At 40.7% G+C, this 27,023-nt stretch overlaps 4 protein-coding genes across 5 annotated transcripts; 2 read left to right on the top strand and 2 right to left on the bottom strand.

Annotated features, from left to right (window-relative positions):
- The first annotated feature begins 1,643 nt into the window (after positions 1-1,643).
- glyctk (glycerate kinase) lies at positions 1,644-6,183 on the top strand. Of its 2 annotated transcripts, none has more exons than XM_062415434.1 (5): positions 1,644-1,802; positions 3,910-4,296; positions 4,377-4,528; positions 4,617-4,792; positions 4,889-6,183. In XM_062415434.1, exons 2-5 carry the CDS (start codon positions 3,941-3,943, stop codon positions 5,777-5,779), a joined length of 1,575 nt encoding a protein of 524 aa, XP_062271418.1. In that variant the 5' UTR covers positions 1,644-1,802; positions 3,910-3,940; the 3' UTR covers positions 5,780-6,183. The 2 variants fall into 2 exon arrangements, with proteins under 2 accessions (XP_062271418.1, XP_062271417.1); XM_062415433.1 differs by lacking the exon at positions 1,644-1,802 and adding an exon at positions 2,973-3,145.
- tcta (T cell leukemia translocation altered) lies at positions 5,913-8,812 on the bottom strand. Its single transcript, XM_062415436.1, has 3 exons — positions 8,474-8,812; positions 8,338-8,389; positions 5,913-7,543 (listed from the first exon to the last, which is right to left on the bottom strand). Exons 1-3 carry the CDS (start codon positions 8,682-8,684, stop codon positions 7,501-7,503), a joined length of 306 nt encoding a protein of 101 aa, XP_062271420.1. The 5' UTR covers positions 8,685-8,812; the 3' UTR covers positions 5,913-7,500.
- An 837-nt stretch (positions 8,813-9,649) lies between these two features.
- Positions 9,650-16,800, top strand: mon1bb (MON1 secretory trafficking family member Bb). The gene is made up of 6 exons (XM_062416441.1): positions 9,650-9,766; positions 10,986-11,080; positions 11,196-11,789; positions 12,541-13,333; positions 14,103-14,250; positions 15,443-16,800. The coding sequence occupies exons 2-6, from the start codon at positions 11,002-11,004 to the stop codon at positions 15,668-15,670; spliced, it is 1,842 nt and encodes a 613-aa protein (XP_062272425.1). The 5' UTR covers positions 9,650-9,766; positions 10,986-11,001; the 3' UTR covers positions 15,671-16,800.
- An 816-nt stretch (positions 16,801-17,616) lies between these two features.
- On the bottom strand, positions 17,617-26,951 carry brpf3a (bromodomain and PHD finger containing, 3a). The gene is made up of 13 exons (XM_062444505.1): positions 26,700-26,951; positions 23,918-25,441; positions 23,550-23,706; positions 22,203-22,334; positions 21,938-22,066; positions 21,520-21,832; positions 21,049-21,390; positions 20,374-20,916; positions 20,231-20,285; positions 20,033-20,121; positions 19,729-19,802; positions 19,430-19,584; positions 17,617-19,337 (listed from the first exon to the last, which is right to left on the bottom strand). The coding sequence occupies exons 2-13, from the start codon at positions 25,420-25,422 to the stop codon at positions 19,154-19,156; spliced, it is 3,678 nt and encodes a 1,225-aa protein (XP_062300489.1). The 5' UTR covers positions 25,423-25,441; positions 26,700-26,951; the 3' UTR covers positions 17,617-19,153.
- Between the last annotated feature and the right edge of the window lie 72 nt (positions 26,952-27,023).

A 27,023-nucleotide genomic window follows, 5' to 3' on the forward strand; every position in this document is an offset into this window, starting at 1 on the left:
GTTTTCTTCTTCTTCTTCTTCTTCTTCGAGATTTAGCTGCAGCTTAAATCCTTGGTGTTGTATGACCGCCTCCCTATGGAGTTAGTGAGCTTCCACAGTGTCAGATTTTTTCCTATCAAGGAAGGGTCTTGACAAGCACTGGTGAGCACCACACGATATTTAAATGCCCATTCCTCTTAAACTGTTTAATTCAGTCATTAAAGCTATTCCTTGTGTTCTATTACATCTTGTAAAATCGCCAAAAATAGGTTTTTCTTCCTGTCCTAGAACTGGCCCGGACAATTTTGGAGCCCTAGGCAAGATTTTAGTTTCCAACCCCCAGACCTAAACACTAAACACCACTCCGTTTTGTGGCCAGACTCTTATAAGAGTTCATTTTAAAAAAAATAAAGAAAATAAACTTTATCTTGTAGTACCCCCATGACATCTTGCACCCTTGGCAACTGCCTATGTGCTCTATACCACAGGCCGCCCCGTGTTGTTGTTGATTTTGACACTAAAAAGCTATTTTCACACTCATCTGCTGAAAACGGAAAGTTTCTCTGTGCTCACTGAAAATCCAATTTTAAGTGGTGGGTCTACCTATGAGCAGGATTTGTGACATTACCACCAGTTTGGAAGCCAATCCTGGTTCAATATTTAACTTATACAAATGTGATGTGGAAACTTGAGGCCTCCAGTGGACATGCACTGAGAACTGACATCGGAGATATCGTATGTGAAGTACAAGGTTCAAGGAAGGTTCAAGGATTTTTATTGTCATTACAGCCATGAAGATACATGAAAGAGAATGAAATACCATACTCAGGTCCTGGTGATTATAGTATATATATGATAAAATAAAGAACATCTACACAATAGGCATAATGAGTCAGGAAACAAATAAATAAAATAAAGTAAGAGATAATAGGTAAGGTGAGCAGTACAGTGTATATCAGAAAATAAAATCTCACCGACTGATAGGCATTACAGCAGCATGCCCCTGAGTGATATAATAAATAGTGTAAAGTCAAAGTATCAGCAAGATGGTAGCACCAGCAGTACAACTTTTAAAATGAAATATATTTGCATATTCATAGACTCTGTCACACAAGGTAGGTGGTTAGTTTAAGATAAGAATTTAAGTGAAGAAATAGGGTGAAATGACCTTTAGGTGACAAGAGTATTTAAGGGTTAAGGTTAGGGTTAATCATTGAAATTAATTAATAGAACCTCAAAATATTAGTATTAGTTATTTTTATTTTCATTCAGCTGCCATTTATCTATTTAATTATTACTATTTTGTTTATTATTTTGATGGTAATTCTTTGTTTGGTAGAAATATTAGAGACGGCAAATATCTAGTCTACACTCCAGTAGGTGGCGGTAAGCGCCTTAAAGTTGTTTGATATCCACCATTAAACAAAGAGAAGAAGAAGGCAGCATTATAATGTTAATATAATACATCCATGACAGCAAAGTAAACAACATTAGTGATGAAAACCTCCAATACAGCGAGATAATTACACGATAAATCTGGGGTTGAACGTATAATTATTCTATTTTTATATTAGTCTTCTTCATATATTGGTCCCGATCAGTTTATGTCCCTCCCTCCATCGAGTCAGTCTTCCTAAATCCAAACATGTCAACCGTGTTAGCAGCTGTTCCTGCGGTCCAGCACTTTCTGTCACAGTAGTATATAGCAGCGTGTTTTTGTTTGTCTGCTGTGTTTCTGACACCTTCTGGGTTTTACTGCAGCCAGCGAAATGGACGCAAAAGTGAAGGAGAAAAACACAGCAGCACTAAGAGGAAAGTCTGAGGTATGAACCGACTTTAACCGTCAGCATGTTGCCGTGTGTGTTTTCTTAAATGTGAGATTTACATGGAAAGATTACAACTGGATTTATTATCAGTTGACCTTTCTTCAAAAACTAATCCAGGACCTCAATTTGAAATATTAACAGCTTTGTCTTTATACCTGTAATATCTTGTTTTTTTGTGAGATGACAAATTTACTGTCTGTCATTTCCCATACTGACCCACACTAACACTTAAAACTAAAAAACAAACCCAAAATAACCACAGATTTGTATTACTTTTATTTGTTTTAAATAGTACTTTTTTCTTTTTAAAAAAAAATAAAAAATGATTTGATTAGATTTGATCTACAGCCCCAAATGTGGGCTGTAGATCAAATCATCTATCATGATACAATGTCATCTATCTATCTATATCTATCTATCTATCCATCCATCCATCCATCCATCAGGGCTGGGTATTGTTTAAAAAATGATGATACCATTACCAATCCAAGTACCCTTAAAGTGATACCAATACCAGTTGAGTACTTCATTCAGTACCCATCATGTGAATAGAAGCATTCAATTGCATAAATAGCGACCACTCCTTCACATCTAAAGGATTTGACTTTTACACTAATGCATTTTGAAAGTCTTTAAATTATTAAAATTTGGACTGGGAGAGTCCATACAAATAATCATATTTTCTAGCTCTGGGTGCAAAAAGGATCGATTGCAGGTATCGTTTGATGGGAGATGTTTCGATACTACTTGGTATCGATTTATTTCGATACCTTAAATTTATCAATTAACAATACACAGCTCTACTATCTATCTAGATTGGAATATCTGCGTTTCGTTCTTTTACTTGCTTGTCTGCCATTTTTACTAGTGAGAGTAAAGCTGCCACATGAATTCCGCTTTAGGTTGTGCACCATTTGAACTGTGCCACACAATGAATGGTTCCAAAGTCTGTCATAAAAAAGTTGAAGCTCCAGGAACAACTTCTTGGACCAACGTGTTTTGGCATGCATCAGGCATCAGGGTCATATAGATAAGGCGCTCATGAATATCACCACTTTTCAATGTTACACCCATACTGAACTAACTGCTGGTGTCCGAGCCTTCTTTTTGGATTCTCCCAGTGTGTAGCAAAAAATACAACAACTAAAGAGACAAACACACAACCAGGTGGTCAGTGCTCTGATGTGTCCTGTGGTACATTCAAGTCAATCATTACACACAGGGTACACAACTCCATTTAGTCTTTGGTCAGATTTTTGCAACGCTGCTAAGCTGGAGCACACAAAACAGACTTCCACAGGAATCCACAGGCTTTATATCCAATTTTTCAACCTTCACAGGTAGGCAGCCTCACAAGACAGTTTTACAGGTATATGTACAGCAGACTTTTGGTGATAATTGTAATAATGCAATTAAGATTTTGGTTTATATAAACCCAAAACAGTTAACTCTTGTGAGTGTTGATCACGCAAATAGGCAACATATAAATGAACTAGTCCTCAGTCATAGTTTAACTATGAAGATTTTAACCGAGCCACCAATCAGTGCAAGCTCTGTGCAACTTATAGTACAAGTACAATATTATTGATTAGGTTTTCTTGTGGCCAGAGAAAATTTACTTTGGGGTTAGATTCAGCATTCTGTAATTGAATATTTTAACTTTATTTAAAGAGTTGGTCGCACAGTAATCTTCAATCTGCTTTTCTTAGTGCACATTGAGTTAATTTAAATTTTCAGCAGTACTCACTGCACCATATAACATGACTTCCAACACCACAAGCACCCAATATGTCATAATGTATTGTATCTCTACAAATCTAACTGGAAGTGTTCTTTGGAGACGTTCAGTTCGGACAATAGCATATAATTTAATAATTAGTTAATCACATTAGTAACCATCTGATTCGTTAATGTTAACTTGGTAGAAAACAGTTCAAAAAAAGTAACTTGCATGACAACTATTAGTGTAAATGTAAAACATGTGACCGTCTCTTTCTACTCATGCTCATGTCCTGCATGTGATCTTTTAGGTAGCACGCTTGTTTTTCCTTTTTTTGCTGACTGTATACATTTTTTTCACACTGATCTATGACTTGACTTTCAGGCAGTTGCTGCTCGGACCCACTAAACTGTCCATGGCACGTGTTCTTTCACTGTTTCGGCCAAAACCTTTTCTGGCCTTCGTTGGGAGGAGGAAACCACCGCTGTGTAAAATGTCATTGGACTCGCGGGCACAGGAGGTATTTGCAACAGCAGTGGGGGCTGTACAGCCGGACACTGTAGTCCGGCAGAGTATAGAGCGCAAGGAGGACTCAGTTATTATCGATGGTCACAAATACGCACTCAAACACAACCTGCACTTGGTGGGCTTTGGAAAAGCTGTACTGGGCATGGCTGCCGAGGCTGAGAAGATTATGGGGGATCACTTGGTGAAAGGAGTCATAAGTGTGCCACATGGGATTCAGGAGACATTAAAGCAGAATGGGAAAGAGTAAGCAAAAGCCTTAAGATGTTAACAACTTGCACATAAAATAAAATCAAGCATAATAACATTTCTCACTTTTATCACAGACATCTGTTGTTAAAAGAAAACAGTCGCATCAAAGTAATGGAGGGAGCTAAACACAACCTACCTGACGCTGACGCCCAGAAGGCCGCTGAAGGAATTGCCCAGTTAGCCAGAGAACTGACAGAGAAAGACTTGCTGCTTGTACTGATTTCAGGTAAAAACTTTTTTTTTCTTGTTGCTTATCCTTCAGATGATCTACCTTAAAACGTTAATCTCTAACACAAGGTGGTGATACTGTCTAGGTGGGGGCTCTGCGCTATTACCTGCACCCATCCCTCCAATCTCATTGCAAGAGAAATTTGATGTTACTCGCAAACTTGCAGCTGCTGGTGCCACGATACAGGAGCTGAACACTGTGCGTCGTGCCCTTTCTTTTTTAAAGGGTGGAGGGCTCGCACATTGTGCTCAGCCAGCCAAGGTAACATACTTTTCTTTATAACAGCTTTTTATTGTACAGGCGAACTCATTCCATCGTTGATCTTTGAATATCACTATTCACATTGCTTCTTCACAGGTGGTTGCTCTGATACTGTCCGATGTGATTGGGGATCCACTGGACTTCATAGCTAGCGGCCCTACAGTTCGGAGCGATGTGTGGCCTGAGGAGGTTTTGTCAGTCCTTGATCGTTACAAGTTGGTGGACGCTATACCAGCCTCAGTAAAAGATGTCCTTGGGAGATTGAGTCCCCAGAGGGAGAAGAATAAGGATGAAACCGATAAGTCAGAAAATGTTCACAATGTTGTAATTGGCTCCAACAGCGTTGCCCTCAAGTGTGCAGGTCGCCGTGTACGAGAGCTAGGTTTCCGCCCTGTTGTGCTGTCACCAGGAGTGTGTGGTGATGTAAGGGCAGTCTCCCGACTTTACGGCCTCCTGGCCCGCTTTGCCTGTTCTCGCGAGGAGCCTCCTCCTGAGATTGCTGCTGAGGTGCTGAGGCTGGGGCCTGAGGTCGGTGTAGAGAGCTGGGACCTGTGCCGTACCATGCAGGTCCTGGGTGAGGGGCGAACCGAAGGATGGGGTGCCACGTGTCTTTTAGCTGGGGGTGAGCCGACTGTGGAGCTGACGGGCAAAGGGCGAGGTGGTCGAAACCAGGAGCTGGCTCTGCGAGTGGGACTGGAGCTGAGAGGCCTGGAGCTCCCGCCTAAGGGTCCGGTCTTCCTGAGCGGTGGAACTGATGGTCAAGATGGACCAACTGAGGCAGCAGGAGCCATCACTGATGGAGGATTGTATGAAGAGGCCCAAGCACAGGGGCTGGACATCAACAACTTCCTTACCAACAATGATTCTTTCACTTTCTTTTCACGTCTTTCCTCTGGGCAGCGCTTACTTGTTCCTGGCTTAACCTGTACCAATGTGATGGACGTGCACATGCTACTTATTCCACCGATTCCTATTAACATCAGATAAACTCATTCTTATAACATGATGTAAATCCAGCAGATCTGGATAAATAAAGTTCTCTATCTGACTTGACAGAATCTGTGTTGCAATATTAAATCCTAACTACTGCGAGGAGTGTAAGATAGGGTTGAAATTTAAAAAAAATGTCACCACACTGCTTTTGTTATCAGCATGAATGTTTTCAGCAAGGACTTGAATAATTTTTAACACAGCTCTACCAATGTGAGACATAAATGACAACTGTATTTTCAGTACAACAAACACATTTATTATCAATCAAGCTATTTGCACAGAGGTATAAACATCTAGCTTTGCTGCTAGACTTTCAGGTACCTGAAATATGTCGATCATTTTGTCTCAAAGTCATTTGACAAGGATTATGTACATCAATAAACATTTTCGTAAATGCACACTGCAGTATGTTGTATTCTGTACAGATGTGTCATTACTTTTACAACAGTGTTGTTTTACTGTTATAGTAGTTGTTTTTCAAGTTAGTATTTTTTAATTTTTTTCCAGTAGCCATAACTCTACAACTGGTGAACTGTCTGAAAAGTTGTTGTCTACAGTGTCTCCATTCTCAACAACCACACTGACGGCTATAATGCTGAACACTGCACCACCGTGCCGCCTTTCATTACGATGCATTAACTTGGAAATTGTCTTGTATCCTTTCCTTAATTGTATTTTGTTACAAATTTCTTAAGATTGTTCCTTTGTCTTCATGATGTAATTTTTGCCCAGAAATTGATTAACCAGTTGTTGAATTTCAGCTACAGGTGTACTTCTGTAGAGGTCACCCTTCACAACCTCGATCACAAACAAAGAGATTTGCATTCAACTTTTGGCAAGTTATAGTGAACGTGGTGAAAATGCTTGTGTGCTTATTGACTGTTTGTTTATATTTGTAATTAATTCTGTTCAACTTGTAAAGATTTTTTTTCACATTAACACTGCTGTGACTCAGTGCTAGACTTACTGAATTCACTTCAAAGGTGAGTTGTTCTTTTGTCAGGCACTCTGTATCTTCCTTTAGGTGCACTCAATGCTCCTTCAACATAAAACCTCATGGAAAAATCTTAAATGTATACTGTTTTTTTATGGATCTGTCTTTCGACAAACTAAACGCATCATTTATGAAATAGCACTGATAAAAATGACCTTGTTCACCGCAAATAAACCTTCCAATCATAACTAGGCACATGCACAGCACTCGCCCTGCATAACTCTTCACTGTCACCACTCACTCACTCCTGCTGGAATTCAACCTATCTGTAAAAAATCTGTCCACACGTTCATGTGTGCACCTCTCAAATCAAGTTCATATGTTTTTTCTTGCTCCTGGTCTCAGCATGGAAATTTTTGTCTGCTATCAAAACAGACAGCAAACCCAATAATATGTTCCATACTTGTAACATCCAACAGATCAGTTCAGGTATTACAGAATGAACTTCTGCTCATTGACCAGTATTGCCAGGCCATAATAAATATCTCACAGATACTATGAAGTAAATTATGTAGATATCTGTATGACACTTACAGCATACATGAAATGTGACTGGTATTTCTAAGAATAGCTGTCAGTGGGTTTGTCCATCCTGAATGCATTGATGACAATGCTTTTTTTTTTTTTTTTTAATAAGACAACCTGAAGGTGCTTTTAGTGTCTCTGGGAGATGTTAACTGTCCAGCTCTCGCATGGATGAAATCCAAAGACCATTGTCCTGTCAGTCTCGATGAGTCTTCAGTGTATCTCCTGCTGCACTTTCCCTGCAACATATTGAAAACAGTGATAGTACAAATGAAGCATGAAAATAAGTTGAATCAAAACTGCTTTGATTCAACTTTACCACATCAGTGATATATTGTAATTAGAGTTGCAACGGTTAGTCGACAGATAATCAGCAACAATTTAGATAATCGATTAATAGTTTTAAGTATTTTTTAAGAAAAACTGCTGAAAGTCTCTGGTTCCAGCTTTTCAATGTGAATATTTTCTTACTATCCGTGATAGTAAGAGGGACTGCTCAAGTGTATATCTGTATATGTAAATCCTGTAAGCTGATCATAGTCATCTGTATCATACATACATGTTCAATGACAATGAAGGTGAATCTAATCTAATAATGAAAGTAACTGTTAGTTGCAGCTGTGCTGGTAATAAAAATTCAGATTAAAAAAACATACTTAAGAATGAAAGATTTCAACTGTATCATACTTTAGGCCATAAAACACTGATCTCAAAACCAGCCACCTACACAAATGGTGATCCAACCAAACCCAAACTGCAACCCCTCTGATGGGTGTATTGTCATCCTCGAAGAGACTACTCCCATCAGGGTAGAAATGTTTCATCATAAGATCAAAGTGATCACTCAGAACAAGTTTGTGTTGATTTGCAGTGGCCCTTCCCCGTAAGAAGACACGTGAAGCCAAACCACGCCAGCAAAATGCCCCCACCGCATAACACACAGAGTAGGGGTCTAGCATTCAGACCTGTACCAGCTTTTCTTTGAATGTGTTACCCGTCTGTATATCAGTGTGTTAGATGCTCGGACACCTACCATCCACTGAGATGAGGTGCAGTATCAGGTGTGCCCCCGTTCTGTCCAGCCCCTGAACATCAAAACACACACACTTACTAAAGCGCCCAGGTTAGCAAATGATATAGAAATGGACAAAAACGAAAAGACAGCTCACCTTGTCGATAATACATATCGTTCACTGTATTCCCGTAGACTTTCCATGCAAAATGAATCGCGATTAGACTAAAAATTAACCAGCTTAGCAAGATTTTGAATATGGAGACTCTCATGTCATTGGCGAGCCAGTCGGTCACAAACTCGGAGAGAAACGACAGGCAGCTGTCGGCGATGCGGGACAAAAACTCAAAGTTCCACGGTTCCTCCATGGTGTCTGTTTATCCAGCTGTTGGGGTATACACAGAAGAAACTTTCTATCCGCTGAATAATTTAAAAACAAACACCAATCTAGCTAGGTAGCAGAGTACATCCCGCTAAACCATCTCTACCGTTACGATGTTTGTATCAAGGGTTGAGGAATAGGAGATGACGTAGTTACGTGGCGCAGCCCCGCTAGCTCACAACTATGAACATCATGAAAACAAAAAATCTGCTAAAATTTCTTTTTCAGGTGAACTATATGTTCGATAATTGCTATACAAGAGCATTTCGATCTGTATTAGACATCTCATTATTAAAGGCGAGGAAAAGGAATTCTGTGTTCACAAACCGACACGATAATTAAGCTAGCTAGTAAGGTTAACTACGTTGGCTGCCTGCAAAATTGTCTAGGTTTAAATGAATAGTTTTATCATGGAAAGCGATTCAAATTCACAGATGTTTAATTGCGATGGTGTTAAATACATTTGATTAAACCACCAAACTCCCCCAAGTACTTTGTGTATTTTATAATTTACAGTACGGTGTCCTGGTGCTACGGTTCAACGAGTGACCGTGTTACATGGTGACACATCGTGCTCATCAGTTTGGGGAAGAGGTTCAGCGTTTCATATACATTTGACATTTAAAAAGAAAGTGAAGGAAGGTGAGTGTTTCATGGTGACACCGTTTAATTTACATAATATAAGACAAAAAAGAACAGACGAATAAACACTGAACATTCAATCTAAATGATTTTAAGGCTTTAATAATATTTTCCACGGCTGCCGTCACCACGACAACTGCACCAGTTAACACGGTCACTGATTCAAACGAAACACCCGTAACGTGTGTACGTCACGTTGCAGTTTGTTTGGAACGTACTCTGAGGGGCGGGACCAGCCGCGGCCACCGAGCATTCTGATTGGTCGGCTAAACTTGTCATCAGAAATTCCGGATGTCTGCTGTGGTAAGAGGAAAATTTGTTTTTCTGCTTCTCATTCCTGACAGCTTGTTTGCAACCCGGGGCTGCCGATTAAAGTCAATGTTGCAAATTAGGTATAGCACCCGACGTTTCAGCGGTACACCAATCGTAAGTTTTACTCTTTGTCTCTCCTGTATTATAGTTTAAGCTGACCACGACTGCTTGCGTGCTCAGTGTTAAGCCGAGGCCATGAAATTGATCTGTATGTCGCTTGCTAGCAGGTTAGCCGCATAACTACAGTCAACATTTACTGAGTTGCACCAGAATTTACAGTTCAATACTGTCAGGATGGAAAAGTAACCATCCCTGACGGCGACAAGCTAGCATTAGCCTAATAGGCAACGTTGACTAATTATTAAACCAACATTAGCTCACCAGCTTTGGCTGTCCAACAACACTTACTTTCCTCTAAACGACTGTCCTTTATCTGTCGTGTAGTATCAACCATGCTGCTCGTGAATTCAAGAGTTTGCTCTGTTATCTTGTAGTTCTCCTCTTTAAGTTTTCCTCTGTAATCATGTGATCAGACCACTGGTCAAGTATCAGTGCTGCCATTCACGAGAGTCTCAAGATGCATGCTGTCTCAAGGTTTTAAAGGACGGGTTTACAGTTTTCTAAATCTGACTTAAAACAACAAATCTCTCTTAAAACAATAGTTAGTCAGTCATCATATGAACATCGAAACACGTTTTTCTTGCCACAATCCCTACTCCTGTCCATACTGACCAATAGAACATCCATGCATAATGCACTAACAATGTAAGTGATGGGGGACAGAGCCCTCCTTCTGTGCAATAATGTGTTTAAACGTTTATCTGGAGCTAATATCAAGCTTCAGCTGTCCAAATGAGTCAAACGTATATATCTTTAAACATTATAGTCTTTTTAGCGCCAATGTCACTCTTTTAGTTATTATACTTCCACTACAGCTCAACAGAGAAACACTGACTGAGGAAACACAATTCGAGAAGGAATTTGGTGCTAAAAAGACTGTAAATGTGTCAGATATCCACTTGGTATGACTAACTCAGACTGCTGAAGCCTCACATGAGCTTCAGACAAACTTTTAAAATGCATTTTTTTGGATACACAGTGGATTTTGGCCCTCATCACTGAAACGGAAAGCAAATTTGAAGCAGATCTTTTAATTGCCAGTATGAACAGGAGGAATGATTACAATGAAGACACCTCTCAGTGTTCATTTGGGGATCTGTCTGTTGTTTTAAGACAGACTTCAAACATTGTAAACTTGTTCAAATTTCCACCGTTTGAATATGTTTTGAGTTTGGACTTTTATGGTGTTCTTTGTATTTCTTTTTATCTTCAGTGACTGGGATGGTATCATGGAGAGAGACAATCATCAAGAAGGCGAGGCACAGGGAGTGAAGATTTGTGACCCACCCTCTGAGAGTAATCCACTTGGTAAATAAATAATGAAGAGTTGAAGTGATGAACATCGTTCATTAAAGCTGTAATAATTCTTGAGCTTGCCTCTCTTCATTTCATAATTCATTTCATGATCTAATTTTGTTTTCAGCACACACCTTGGCGACTTCTCTCTCCCTCTTGGGGAATCACATGTTTCCTGATCAGGTGGAGAGAAACGACAGTGGCACTGCAAACAAAGAGGAGACTGTAGATTCATTCATCTCAGACATCACAGCAGAGGAGCCCAGTCTGGATGCAGAGTCCCATTCTAACCAGGTAACAAAGCTAGACACCGAGGAGACGGAAAACCCTGAGTGTCAGAACATCGCATCCACCCAGCCAACTGATGGAGGAACCGAGGATGCTGCGGACAATGACCAGAGCGACTCTGGGGAGTTTGTTGTTACAATGCTGGCCAAGGCCAAGCTCGAGGAGCAGGGTTTAGGTGTAAAGGGGAGGTCATCTCCTTTGTTAGAGGCAGGCACCCAGGAATGTCCTGCATTTATAACTCACCGTGAAGAGGATGTGACAGCTGACAGCTGGCGGCAGCACAGGAAGCATGTTTTTGTACTAAGTGAAGCAGGCAAGCCCATCTATTCTCGGTACGGCAGTGAAGAGGCTCTTTCATCTACAATGGGAGTGATGATGGCGCTGGTGTCTTTTGTTCAAAGTGGAGATAATATCATCCGCTCAGTCTATTCAGGTGAGAGTAAGAATCTTTCATGATATATATCTGACAGATTTTAGGTTCTGTAACATTACTGTGAATGTCACAGGTGATCTGACCTTTTCAGTTCACATGGGTGAGAGCAGGGCTGTGTGTGAAATCACTCCATTGTTTATTCATTCACTTCTACTTTATATATATGTAGACACACATTTATTCACTCTTGTGAGCAGTAGATTAAGAATTCAGACACTTAAATAATAAAATGAATTGCGGGCTTGTTAGCAGAAAGTAACATATGTGCTATAGACACAACTTTTTTTGTTCCGTAGTGTGAATTTTTTTAGGGCATAAATGTACACACTTAGAATTTGGACACTCAGATCAACGATTACAGTAAATACAGAGCTCTATAGAGAGAATCAGGAGTGATTTGAGGCACGGCACAAGTGTAGACAATTTTCAGAGGATTGTGGAAAGCGGTGGCCATTAGGTGTGACCACAGTGGCATTGATCTATCTTTCAAATCCTAATAGATCTAATCCATTTTTGGATCATTTATCACCACTAAAATGTCTGCATCATAAAGATATCTTAATTAGCAGGATTTTTAGACATTCACTTCGTATTTTTTTTTTTTTCAGTGTTTCATTGGGAAATATCCACTACATTTACGTTCACATCCACAATGTTTTTAAGCAAGAGTTTTGATTATTGTTTCTGAATATAAGTATGATCCTTAATGTTTGTCCTGTCTTTTTTTAAATATGTGTCTTCTTTCCATCAGAGGAGCACACCGTGGTGTTCTTACAGAAAGGGCCTCTTGTACTGGTGTGTGTCTCTAGCAGCCGTCAGTCTGAGCAGCAGCTGCGTGGAGAGCTCCTCTACGTGTACTATCAGATCATCAGTATGCTCACCCAGGCCAGCATATCTCGCATCTTTGAACACAAGAAAAACTACGACCTGAGAAGACTGCTAGCAGGCTCGGAGAAGATTCTGGATGGCCTTCTAAACCTGGTGGATTCGGACCCCAGCTTCTTGCTAGCTGCAGTGCACTGCTTGCCCATAGCTTCTTCTCTCAGGGACTCTCTCAGCCAGATCCTACAGAAAGCGATCACGCCCAACCTGGTTTTCTCCATCCTCATTGCCAAGAACCAGCTACTTACCATTGTCCAAGAAAAAAACGTCATCGAGGACAGTAGACTGGAGCCCGCTGACGTCCACCTCCTGCTCAACCTCATCGGAGCCTCCTCTGCCTTTCAGGCCGGGGAGATCTGGACTCCCATCTGCCTCCCCCTCTTTAATCCTGACTGTTACTTTTATGCATACATCTCCTACCTGGACCCTCCAGAATGCACCGTTTGTTTGCTGCTGCTCTCAACAGACAAGGAAGCTTTCTACGCCGTGGCCGAGTGCAAGAGGAAGATAGAGGAGGCCATGGTGGCTCAAAACTCCCTGAGCCTCATTGCTAAAGCCCACTCATACAGCGTGAGCCAGGTGGGCGTCTCAGACCTCAGGCACTTCATGTACAAGCCCTTTGATGTGCCAGACAACTACCGCCAGCTAACTCAATTTACCAGGTTTGTGTGTTGTGTCATTATTTGCAACTACAGGAGGACTATGTGGACATAAACTTGGGATTCATGAGCAGAAAATTAAATACAACAAGATATATATTGTGTTTGTGCAAAATATTGTTATAAATTCTTGCCTAAATGTAATTTTATAAATGTGGATGTGGGGTGGCTCTCTGCTTAGAATTTCAAGGAAAAGTACTTTGAAGGCTTTTGCACAAAATAAATACCTTGTATAGAAGAGAGTATAAATGCAATTTACTTTTAAGAAATAATGTTTACAGTTATAATGTTGTTCAATTCAATGAATAACTCAGAAGGTCAATGTTTCTGAAATAGACAAAGGCACCAAGAAATAAAAATGGGAAGACATTTAAATTATCTTTCACTAATCCTCCCATTTAACTTCACTGATGTCCTAATGAGCTGAACTGAAAGCATGAGGTGTCCTATTACATGAGCCAGCAGCCAGTCGAAATATTGAAAATAGAGTTGGAGAAATAATCATTGCACTACACTTTTAAAAAAAAAAAAGAAAAGAAGATTTATACAATATAGCACTGTTCAGAACAATGCAGCAAATAGCAAGAAATCTCCCTTAAAATTATGTTTGAATCAGCCTCTTGTTTTCGTCTTCTCACTATTGATAAAAAATGCATAAAATTTAGCATCACAGCCCCTCTGTTATGTCTCTGCATTTCACTGCATTTAAAAAAATAAATAAAAAGTTGTCTTCTGTTTCTAACCCTGATGTCCAATTTGTTGTTGCATGTAGCCCAGAGATGGAGGCACCATACAGCAGTGAAGAAGAGAAAATGAGACTGCTGGATCTTTATCGCTATATGCACAGCCGCATCCACAGCACCTCACGACCCCTCAAGCTCATCTACCACGTCGCTGAGAGGGAAACTCTGCTAGCCTGGGTATGTATCTGTGTTCACACTTGTTATAATGTGCATCTTCTGAGCACTGTTTTTGTGTGCACTGTATTACTGGACACAGGCCTGTCACACACTAACACACATACTAACCCACATTTACATGTAAACTCAAGAAATCAGGTTACACATGTAAAGTGTCAATGCATTTACAAGCGCTACGGTAACCTGGTGTACATATTTACCCTGGAAGCATTGCGTATTTGTCTTAACTAGTGACACAATTTGTGTTTTTTCTGTGTTTGTGTGTCTTCCCGTCTTTGGGAGGACCAATTTCAGTTGAAAACCAGCATTGTGAGGACATTTTGGCTGGTCCTCACAACCTCAAAGGGCAATTTGAGAGTTGAGACTTGGTTTTAAGGTTAGAATTGGGTGTAAAGTTAGGTTAAGGCATTTAGTTGTGATGGTTAAGGTTAGGGCGCATTATGTCTCACAAAGATATAAAGACAAACATGCGTGTATAGCACAAATATGTCTGGATATTCCTAATAGTCAAATGTTCAGCAGCTGAGTTATTTAGACTTCTTTGTGTTAGTTTGAGTTTAAGCCGGACTTTTCAGTACATGTGACGATATATTGTTACATGTAATGATCCCTAGGACAGAGGATTTCAGAGTCTGAGACTGTGGGCCTCTTCTCAGACAAAGATTGGAAAAAGCCCCCTTGGGTTACTTGCATAGTTTTACTCAATTCCTGCATGCCTATGGGATCATAATTATGTTATTTGATCCCATAGACACAAAATTGGGCCAAGATGGCCCGATATTGCTGTTTGACTTCAGACTACACCAAGTAAAAAAAAGAAAATTCTGTCTGAATGCATTTATTAGTTACTGATTTTGGGAAAGTGAGAAAAACAGTAAAATTCCCCCAAAATGACTGCATCTCCCGACTATCTCTTGAATAAAATCACATATATAGACTATTCTATGTGATCTCCTTTTGATAACTAATGTAATAATTAGTGTAATATTTTTTCACTTCCATTCACTGAGCCTCCCCATGAAACTGTTTGGACCCCCCCTTGGGGAGGCCTACTTCATACTTTGAAAACCTTTGCTCTAGGAGAAATGTAGCTGGGGAAAAAGCTTACATGAATCACCTGGATCAAGCCGACTGTAAACCAGTTATTTAGGTGCAAGTGAATGACCAGTAATCATTTTCCTCTTTGCTGTAGGTCACGAGTAAATTTGAGCTGTACACTTGCTTCAGTCCTCTGGTGACAAAGGCCTGCGCCATTACTGCTATCACAAAGCTTCTGAGATGGATCAAAAAGGAGGAGGACCGTCTCTTCATCAGATACCCCCCGAAGTATTCAACCACCCCAAACCCCAGCAAGAGCTCTCGAAGTGGGAAATCTGACCAACAAGACTCCACAGATAACGGCTTCTTATCTCTTCTATAAGACTCTCTTACGCTACTGTAGTGGCTCTGCCTCATTCAACAATAGTTTGTACACTGGTTCCAAGATATTTTTGAATCCTCTTTTGACACTTTGTTGGACTTGACAGACATTGACTACTGGAATCAAACACTACATTTTACACTATTTAAGAGATCTCTTTGAAACTAGTATTATTTCTTTACCTTTAAGAAAGCATGTCATTGCATCACTGCTTTCGATCAGAAACAGTCAGGGCAAAAAACAGCGTTACGAAATAGTTCGTTTTAAATTGAACTGTGGTAGAATATAATTGCAATGATATTTAAATGTTTTTATATTGTTTTATTACTGCAACAAGACAGAAATTTTCCTCACGGACAGTGAATGTATCACAACACAGACAGTTCATTCGCATATGCTATAACTATACATGGTCTCTTTGTTGTGTGAGTTAGAGGAGAAGAGTAGAAATATGAACTTAAACTACCTTGCTCCGACTAGTTTTCAAATGTCGTTTTTTTTTCTTTCCCATCACACAAAAAACATCCCAAATGTTATGAAACAGGATATGCAAGAATGAGCATGTGTTGTCGTTTTGTGTGCGACATAAACTGGATAAACAACATTGGAACTGACAAGGAAGGGGTATCGTGTCGCAGAGCACTTAAGAACAGACAGATTTTCATTTTAACTTAAGACATTATTTCATTCTGCTGTTGAGTGTTGATCTTAAAATGGAAATTCTCAGCCCCCCTCATGAATTTGGTTGCACCTCCTTGTGACAGAACTTTAGCGCTTCATTTTTTTTCATGTGTTTCAACTCAAATTAAAATGGTCAGGTTTCATTTTTCTTAAATTTTATGCAGATAACAAGTAGGAAATCCCAGCCTGTTACACCTGGTCATGTTACCATTGTCACTCTTAGTGTTTCATTGATAGGAGTCGAACCTTATGAGTCTCACTGTGTTTTTCTGCAGACACTTCTAGTACAGTTGTCACTTGACTTCTGATGAGTTCAGGCGACTTATCTTTTTTGGATAATAGTTTTGTAAAGATGCTCTATAAACAGTAGCCTCATCCTTGTGTTCTCTGAGGAATTTCCTGTCGATTTAAGTCTTAAGAGTATGTCTATGTATTATGAAATAAATCCCAGGTTGCACAAAGATACAGTTGTCCTAATTAAGTGGGAAAGTTTTTTTTAATTAAATGTAGTGAAAATTACATTTATTGATGCTTTATTTTATGGTCCATAATTTCTCAAATGGTTTCCTATGAGTTTCCTGGAAATAATGATGTAATTTGAAACTAATTATTGGACAAATAGACCATATTGGTTCACTTCCTATTCATTTCAGTTAATTGCTAATATAACCCAGAAGTCTTTTAGTCAGTGCACAGCTGGTAGCTGAACATGCAAAAATGGGAAATTTGTATCCAGGAAAGCACTCGGTTCAACAAATAAGAGGAAGCAATTTTCCAATAATGAACAAGTAATGAATGAGTATTTAGCTGGGTTTAAGCACCGCTATTCTTTCAGTGCCATATCACATAATTTCCAAGAAACATCTGAGAAAATGACCAGACGTTAAAGGACAGGTCACAGTTTTTCAAGTTTCAAGTTCAAAGACAGCACCAAGTTAAAAGGTGAATATGTCTAAATAAATTTGTCTGATATGCTTCATGACATACAACATAATCAGACAGCTAAAAAGCAGTAACAGTTAAGTGTATGATTGGCTTTCCATTGACAGACTTGCAGAATATTTCAATGGAGAGCGTTACCTGATAACCTGAACACAAATTCTGTATATAAGCAATGTGATTATATTGTTAATATTTCCTGATATTAGATATAATAGAGGCTGTGTATCAAACACTTGAAGATGCTGAAAAGAATGTGGATAGATTTGAACTTCATACCATCCTGTTATATAATCCACCTGAACTTTTATTCCATCTTGAAACAATACCTCGACAAATTGACAAATTTCAAGTTTGATAAACTGATCAGACCGATGTGAACTCTTCTTTTTTTAAAATGACAGACATGCAGTTGTTTCAAACAGCATTTATTCTTGTGTGAGAAAATATTGCCTCAGGCAGATTATAGATCTTGCCGTACAATTAAAATGACAAGATCAAAAAAAAATCACCTGCGCCACTTAAGAAAGAAAAGCCTCCAGTGGGCGAGCGGGTCACTGCAGCCTACAGAGCGCTCAGGTCTCGTGACGCCTCGCTTGTAGAGAATATGTTCTGACATGTTGGTGAAGACCATCACTATTACAAAGAGCTACTTAGCATCATACATAAACCTTTTCAATATTTACTTTTTAAATAACACTCTCAACTGCCACAAGTTATAAATTAAAATCTAAATTTGATTTTTGCATTCCTTAAATTACTTCATGTAAGCCAATATAAACATAGATTTACATATTTACAAAACTATACACATGCACCTTTACTACACTGAGCTCGTATACATATATGTATATACTGTACACATACACACACACACATTTTTGCCACTCATATGGCTCCAGAAGTTTTTTTTTTCCTCCCCCCAAAAAACGGACCGATTGTGCTTTTCAAGTCATTTCAGCCAGATTTTCAAACAACCTGCAAGTTCCTCAGTGAGTGAGTGATCGCAGTAGACTTTGTCGTAACCACATAAATAACCAGCTTCACCTCTGCAGTGGCTTCACATCTTACTAACCAAGTAGCTGCACTGGGTACTCTGACATTCTAGTATCAATACAGTTTCACAATATGGAAAAATAATTAAACACCTCTAAAGTCCCACCTACAACACATCATAGCTGGACTAAAAAAATATTAAGAATGTTTGCATTGGCAGCCTTGTGACAATAACTTTGTAGTATTTCTCTTAATTTCAAATTGTTTTAACACTTACTTCAAAAAATAATTCAAGCCATTTTCATGAAAATGCTAGATTTTATTTTGTGGAGGGAATATCTTAAATCAAAAATACTTGCTTAGATCATATTTTTCACTAATTTCAAAGGCTAAAATGTATGTTTTTGTCCGTAGCTGTCCAAACCAATCCTGAGAGTCCAGATATAAAGTGAATGTTAAGTAAGACTTCCACACTTCATTAAACACAGTGACATTTCAATGGCAAATACAATCTAAATATGTTTTGAATCAAGACGATCCCTTTGACAATTAAATATTTACACTTCTCTCATTTAGAGTCTTGACTCACTTTGGCCTAAAATAAAAACTTTATATGAACACATAGCAACAGTGGTTGTGTAAATCCTTTTTTTAAAAATCTCATGAATATATATATGTGCAGATTCATCTACGAAAAGCGCTTTTTCCTCTCACTCCATTGAAAACCTTTTGAAAGTCAGAGCAACAGTTTTATGCAGAAAACCATCAGGAACAATTTAATTTCCACCTTTTTTAAGAGTATCAATGAAGCTTCTGTACATATAACCAGGCAGCCTGTTAAAGATGATAAAAACGGGAAACTAAAATTCATATAAAATTGGAGGGAGTGAAGTTGAGATTTCCTCTCACGTGGTTTAAATGTACCATGGCCCGGTCGTACGCAGTGTGTACAGACTTGCGGACACTGGGTTTCTTTCCTTCCATCAAGCGCAGCTTGTCTACAGTGTCATCCATCCCCATTGGCAGCAGTTTGTTTTGAGGGAGCCATTGCCTGAAAACCAAGAGGGACACTTTTCAGAACACGACTTCTCCTGACTGTATTAACATTCAGCATGAGGTTCATCTCCTCTGTCTCGATCTTACCAAGTTCTTTTGGTGTCAAAGAACAGCACTAAGAAGAGCTTATCGCCAGCTTCCGTTTGTCTCCACTCGCCCAGTTTGAGCACCTCCACAGGAGGCACTGGGATGGGGATGCCGTTGTGAAGAAGCCCTTCCTGGGGCATGTCTGGGTCAACAATCTGTAACAATGGATTATGTCAGTCACAGAACACTGAACAATTATTCTTTCAGTACTTCTTTATGCCAACTCTGGCACTTGGCACCATGAGCTGAAGAAAATTTCAGTGCACACAGCATGAACTTGAAGATCAAATACTTCTCACCATTGCTGGGTATGATGGATATCCTCTGCATTTGGCCCAGACTAGGTCCAGAGGTGCGAGCTCCCTCTCACTATCTAAAGACAGAAGCGTAGACTTTCCTGTGAACAGGATATTCCAATATATCCAATTAATTTGCATTTGTGACAGCTTTTGAGCCGAAACTGAGAATCTACTGGGATTATATTGGTCATGAAAGTTGGAAACTTTAATTTTTATGTTTGCAGACTTTTACAGTTTGCATCAAATAAACATACAGAAACACAGACATTTCAGTATGTTTTGATTGCCCTCTCATGATACACACCAGGCCCAGAGATGTCTCCATTCTCACTGCCAGGGACTTTAGCCAGTGCAGGTTTACCCCGACTACGTTTGGGTGGGGAGACACTACAGCTGTAAACAAATGGAGAGAAAAACAAAAGAGAAAGGTGATTTTTAAGTTAAGGGCAGTCCTACAATTCAATATCAAAGAGATAAAAAGTACTTATTACTCTATACTCACTTTAGTTTTTGGTCATCATCCTGGTCTACAGAGGTGTGCTTTCCATTTGTCAGGCCTATAAAAAACAAACTTAAATCTAAGTGAACACGTCTCTGAATCGAAGCAATCTCTCTCTGTGATACAACAATCTATGTTTTCCTTACCTCCTTCTCTGGGTGGTGGAGGGAGTTTGTCTGCTTCACTTTCTGAACTGTGGCCTCTGGACCTCAGGTGGTGCGAGGAAGGAGAGGGAGGTGTAGGGGAGGCATTTGGAGTTGGAGGTAAGGTGGTGATGTTGGTGATGCTGGGTGAATTTGGGCTGGCAGGAGTGTTATCCAGGCCGTTGGTGGCTTTTCCATTCTGTCGTTGGGGAGATTTGTTCTTTGTGACTCTCGCGCCATTTTTGGCTTTCTTGAATAGCACAGACGTACGACGCCCGACTCCAATCAACGGCAGAGTTGGCGGCGTTCCCAGAGGTGTGACCTCGTGAACAGCCTCTGCTTGCAAAGATGGTGTCTCACCAACTTCAGCCTCATCTTCACCCTGGGTTTTGCTGCCGCTGCGGGATGATCTCTGACGCTTGTAGGAGCGCCCAGGTGACCTTCGTCCTCCAGGTACGATGCCCAGGACAGGAGGTTCGAGTGGGGCATCTCCAGGCAGCGGCGATGACACTGGACATGTAAGTTCTAACACAGGCGGAGAGTCATCTGAATCAAAGAAAATTTTATTTTGAGGTTATTAAACATCAGTATCATCAAATATTAATTATAATCAATAATACCGTAAAGCCAAATTGGATTCAAATAATGAAATAATTTAGAGTAAAAATATTTTTTTACCTGTCCCAGAGTTGGACACTGTTGTCAAAAGTCCAATATCCACGACGTTTGTCTTCTGCTTTTTCTTTTTCCTCTCTTCCTGTTCCTCCTCCTCCTCCTCTTCTCCCTCTTCTTCCTTTACTTCTTCATCCTTGTCCTTACCATTAACAGACTGAGCGTTTTGCTTCTGCTGGTTCATCTTTTGCCTGAGAGTGTTGATCTCTCGGCGCAGTAACCTAATGCGTTTGGTTCGGCCGCCACTGGAACGCATAGATGTAACCATGTCCAGTTTATCAAGTAAAACTTTTAGCTGCTCGTCTGTGGTCAAGTGAAGTCTGTTGTCTGGGTCCAAGAGAGAGTCGACTGTAGAGATTATAAAAAAGAAAAACAAATGGAGGAAGTACGGGCATGAGAATAAATGTGGCATGTGGGTCATAGTCATGAGGAAATAGATCATTTTAACTCACTTAAGGAACAACCTTCCTGACTCACCGTCATCCCACGTACAGTGGTAGAAGCCATGTTTGTTTGGAGACTCTGGGAGGTGCATGCCGGTACTGGGGTCCAGGCCGATGCTCTGAGACTGTCTGTGGGCGTGGCGCATAATGGCTCCACCCACCTCCCGCATTTGTAAGGCTGTTCTGTGGAACATGGTGTCCTTGGAGTTGTACTTGAGGCAGTTGGAGATCATGAGGTCAAAGTCCTTCTCCAGGTCAGTGATGGAGCAGTAGGCGTGTCCCTCCAGCTTCGTACGCATGGTGGAGAAGTCCATCGGCTGGGAAATAAACTCCAGATAATCTGGGACCTTGGTGTGTTATTAAAAGAAGAATGTTAGGTGTGTCATAGTAAAGCCGTAGCAAAAATGCTGTCAGGTGAGTATTTAAGCAGATTGTTTTCTAACTGCACCAACCTCTGATAGATTGACAGGCTGAGAGAAGATTTTAGATGTGTCCTTTTCTTGCAGTTGCTCCAAGGTGGATCGGAGAAGCACCAACGCAGGGGTCAACTTCAGTTCAAGAGCAGCCTGCTGAATTTTCATCTGACAGGTTGTGACGTAAACACACAGGGGAGATTAGAGGAAAAGCAAGGTCACTCTTAAAAGTTAAAATGAGTGACGATGCTATAAAAATACCCCAAATGACCATAGTTTATCTTGAAGTTAATTTGTAACGTACCTGCTCTCTCTTTAGCCTCTCTCTCTTGCGGATAAGTTCCACCAAAAGCCTGGCTCTTTCCAAGTCTTGCCTCAACTTTTGCCAGTATCGTAGCTCCTCTCTTGCAGCACAGAGCTTCTCATCAGGCTCCTTCTGAACACAAAAGAGCAAACATAATGAGATTAAATATCAGGCTCAGCTTTAAAATCCATTATAATTAGTTTTTCAGACTGAATTTCTTTGTAGATGTGGGGACAGAGAGGAGAAATATGGGCTCTGAAACATAAGTCTGGTCCTTCTGAGTCAATGGCTGGACAGTCTTTTATAAGGAAACAATAATATAATATAGTATAACAACCAATCATCAGGTCATCTGTCATGTTTGCAGTGACACTGCCAAAGCTGTATTCATTGACATTAAAATTAGATGGTCAAATTGGAGCATATCAATTTAAATTGTACACAAACACTTGTACCAAAACAACATAATCTTCATATGTAACAAAGTTCAAATTAATATTAAAAGCAGGACAAAAGTTATGATGTCAAAAATTGTATTTAACAATCCAAACCACCTGCAATTGTGAATGTAATGGTTAGAACTGCCACAGCAAATTTTAAAAATAGCGGGCAATAGATTAAAACTAGGGATGCTCGATATTGACTTTTCTGTCGATATCCGATATTCCGATATTGTCCAACTCTTAATCGGCTGATATTTACTATAGGAGGGCCTATATTATCGGACATCCCTAATTAAAACCAATATCCACAACGTTTTACACGCTGTCGCCCTCTGCAGCAGCGAAAGGTCTACAGCAAAGATGACTAAACTGAAGTGTTGTGTGGAGGTCTGACATCTATCTGAATCAGCCATTGCAAAGTGTGATGTCTGGGCTTATGCTTTATTTCAGTGTGTGAGAATACAAAGATGGTGTGAAATGTTTGATTCCAGTGCCCTGGATGAACAGACTTTATGGTCTCTGAAAGCCTGATACACAATGTTTCCAGTGACTGTAAATGTAGATGTGTTGGTTTTAATATTTTATAATATTCAGATCCACACAGATGGATATATTATTTTATTAAAATCGACGTGTTGCTTTAAATATGCCCAAGCTATGGGCAGAGTCACACATTTCAAGTGACTACAAGTGCTTGTGTGCTGTTTCTGTGCTTAAATGTGTGAAAGTGCAACAGTTTAAATGTGCTGATGATGGTTTTATTTTCAGTCATTCAAATGTTTTCCTGTGGCACACGCCATGGTCACAAAAGCGTGAAAAACAAAAGGCGCTGTGTGACATGACTGTACTGGAATTGCAGAGGTCATTTATTGTATTGTGTTCATTTTTGAATGTCTCTCCTCACCTGTTCTGTGGCCTTGTGTGCCTGTAGATGGGAATGCAGTCGGCGTATTAAAGGCATCCCATTTCGGGACTGCCTTTTCAGCAACCAGTAGTTATGAAGCCTCTGCATGAACTGATTCTTCCTCTGGACTTCAACTCCTGTGCAGATCTTGTTCAGCCTGTGGAGGTGAAATGTTACAATGAAACATTTTAAATTGTGGAAATACTGGTAGTAATAATAACACAAATACTTTGTGATAGTAAGTTAAGAGTTTCCTATAGATCCCTGGAGGAATATGAATCAGCTCTTGTAAAAGTAAAGCAACAGACACAACAGTAAATGAATAGTATGCTGGGTAAGTAAATGCTGACAGTATGCACATATCACACCTGTGGGAGGGAATCTGAGGCACGAGCAGCACAGGCACAGTTGAGCGACGTGTGGACCCACCAGACCCTTTTGTATTCTTCTTTTTCTGGCCCTTGGTACCCTTCTTATTTGGTGTTGGGGGGGGACTTTGAGTGTAAGACCTTTGACCCCGGTTACCCCTGCCGCCCACGAGTCTCCCTTCAACTGATTCGTCTCCAGACCCGTCCCGCCGAGACCCCACTGGAGAATGATGCTCACAGAAAGCAGTCTTCTTCACAGAGAATGTGGTGCCGTTAACGCCTGTCTCCCGGACCGGGTCTATCTTCATAAACAGGCCAGCCTTCTGGGCGCAGGTGACATGAAAGGCCCTGTAGCAGTTGGCTTTGTGGCACTGAATGGATGCTCCCCTGCCTTTCTGCTTACACAGGTAACAGGTGAGCTTCCAGCGGGCAGGAGGGATGTTCTTAACCCCCTCAACTGGCTCTAAGAACACCGTGTTGGCAAAGCATACCTCTGGGATCCATATGGCACAGACAACATGGGCCCAACGTCCATCACTTGTCTGTTTGAAGGCACCTCCTCGGTTGGGACAGAGTACACAGTCTACAGGACGGGAGGGGGACTGCAGGCAGCAGCGGCACAGCCACTGGCCCTCAGGGACGTATGGCACACCGTAACACTCCTGGTGGACAGCCAGATTGCAGATGTCACAGAACAGGATGACATTACTGTTCAGACATTCATCATCCAGGCAGACACAGCAGAAGGCGTCCTCGTCGACGGCACTCTGCGACAGCGCCAGGCTACGGGACTCCAGGATGGACTCTCTCTCGAGGCGGTCGATCAGAAGCTCAAAAGTGTCCGCAGAAACAGAGGCATGGCCGTCAGACACTCTCTTTTGGTTCACCATCTCTAGCCAGGCCAGGTCCTCCTCATCCATGTCATACTCAGCCACACTGTCCTGTTCCTCCCCTGACGGCTCTATGTAGCGGTAGTAAGCTGTTGGGAGAGGAGGCGCCTCTGAAGGGCAAACTGAACTCAGCACACGGAAGGTGGGCTCAGGCAGAGGGGTTTGGGACAGGTGCTGAACGGAATTAGTAGATCCGGTTTGCTGCTGGGAACCAGAGCGTTGATTCTGGTGAGAAGTATTTTTACCACTCTTCCTGCCTTTACTGTTTGAAGGTTTCCTCCACGACCTGCTTTTACTCTGCATCTGCTCACTGTTCTCCTTGTTGCTGTTGCACTCAGCAATGTCCTGGGCCATCATCTCATCCTCAGTTATGACTGGCAAAGGATCTGTGATGTTAATCCGATGGAGCCTTCCATCGAGGTCCACTTCCACTATTTTCTGTGCCTGAGCGTATGTCAGTGTCTCCCTGGAAGGAGAGAGCTGCAGTCTGTAGGGCGAGGGGGGCCGCAACTGGCCAGATGAGCCCCTGCCCCTTCCTCTTCCTCTGCCTCGGCCCCTACCCATGTTGAGTCCGCTAACAACTGTCTCACATTCCCACTTCCTCACCTTCCGCATGGGAGTTTACACCAGCTCCCTAACAGATGCAAAGGAAGAAAAGATAATTAATGCAACAATACAAGTTAATGTGTCACCGCTATTTTTAAATTTCTTGGTAAAAGGAACTGTTGTATGTTCACATTTGATTTTACTTTGGCAGCCAAAGTCATTCAGTGTTGTCCTACCTTAAGATGAAACTAATGTAATGCCTTACAAATATTAAGGAAATCACCATTTGCCCATTAGGTTAATGAGAGGCTGGTGTTGACTAAGTCAACACAATACTAAGTATTGTTACCCTCCTCCTATGTAGAACTGTAGCTCCAATTTTAAAGTATGCGTTCAAACTGTGCACACACACATGCTGATTTGGGCATTTAATTGATTAACTCCTTAATTGATAAAGAGGAAATAAATAGTAAGCAACTTGGATAACTGATATGTCATTATCTAGTTCCAGCTTCTCAATCTCAAAGCTTTTTTTTTTTTTTTTTAATTGTTATAACCAGTTCATGCATGTTGCATTATCCATTATTATATATTAAAAATATATTGTATCCTGCCCTCATTGTTTAAGTCTTATTTTATTTGATCCTGCTTGATTCTTTTTATTGATGAAATAGTAAATATTAGGTGTCATTGTGCAATATTAGTAAGATTTGTTTTATTTTTGTTATTATTATTCCTGGACTTGTAAAAGTGGTCAACTCTGGTGCTGTGGTAATAAAAACACAGCTTGTTACCTCAAGTACTCTGGCTGCACAAACACAACTACAGTAAATTGAACTGCTTGCATGTATGCAGCTCGGCTGTCTCTCCATTGGTCCAATCACCAGTCTGTAACTACGCCACATTTCTCTTTGACCAATCAGACGGCAGTATCCTCTATTTTTTTGCCTTGTTGCTGTGCATAGTTCGGTTGAAGAGCGCTAAATACCAACCCGAGTATCTAACATCTGTCAGCCATTTTAAGCGCACAACAGCAGAGACAACATTTGTATTGCAAGTTGATTAGCAGCCCAATTATACATGCCAACAAAACAACCAGAAAGCAGACGCACTGTACGCACCGTGCTTAAATGCATTAATTGGTTGCATGTATAACATTTGATCACGACACTGCAGTGAGCAGCGTTTTGGGCATTGCTTTGTAGTCCCGACGTCTGCAGAAAGATCGTCTCAAGCTGATGTGATAACGTTATTCGGTCGGACAGGACACACAAAAGTCGTATAAGAAAAGGGCACATTTATCCTAAGTAAGGCTTTGTAATGCTGAAAATACCAGTGTCGTTTACCTTGTAAAACCCCGTCCTCTGCAGTGCGAGTGCCCAACAGAATAACTGCACCCAGCTAAATGTCAGCTAGTGACAGACTACAACCGAGGCGGACATGCTAGCCGTTAGCTTAGCTAGCCGGTAAATCCAGGAGCGTCATCTTCAGCGCTTCATTTCTCCGCTGTGACTGCGGTCAAACACACACACGCGACCCGGTTACATACTTGTGGTTTCAACCTTTCAAACGACGCCGGTTACCAATTTAGGGGCTTAAAAATCCAGAAGATATCAAATTAATGTACCTTGGATGAGGCTAAATATTCAGTCAAGATGGCTTGAAAAATA

The sequence above is a fragment of the Scomber scombrus genome, chromosome 3 (genome assembly GCF_963691925.1).
Source record: "Scomber scombrus chromosome 3, fScoSco1.1, whole genome shotgun sequence".
In the NCBI taxonomy this organism is placed as follows: Eukaryota; Metazoa; Chordata; class Actinopteri; order Scombriformes; family Scombridae; genus Scomber; species Scomber scombrus.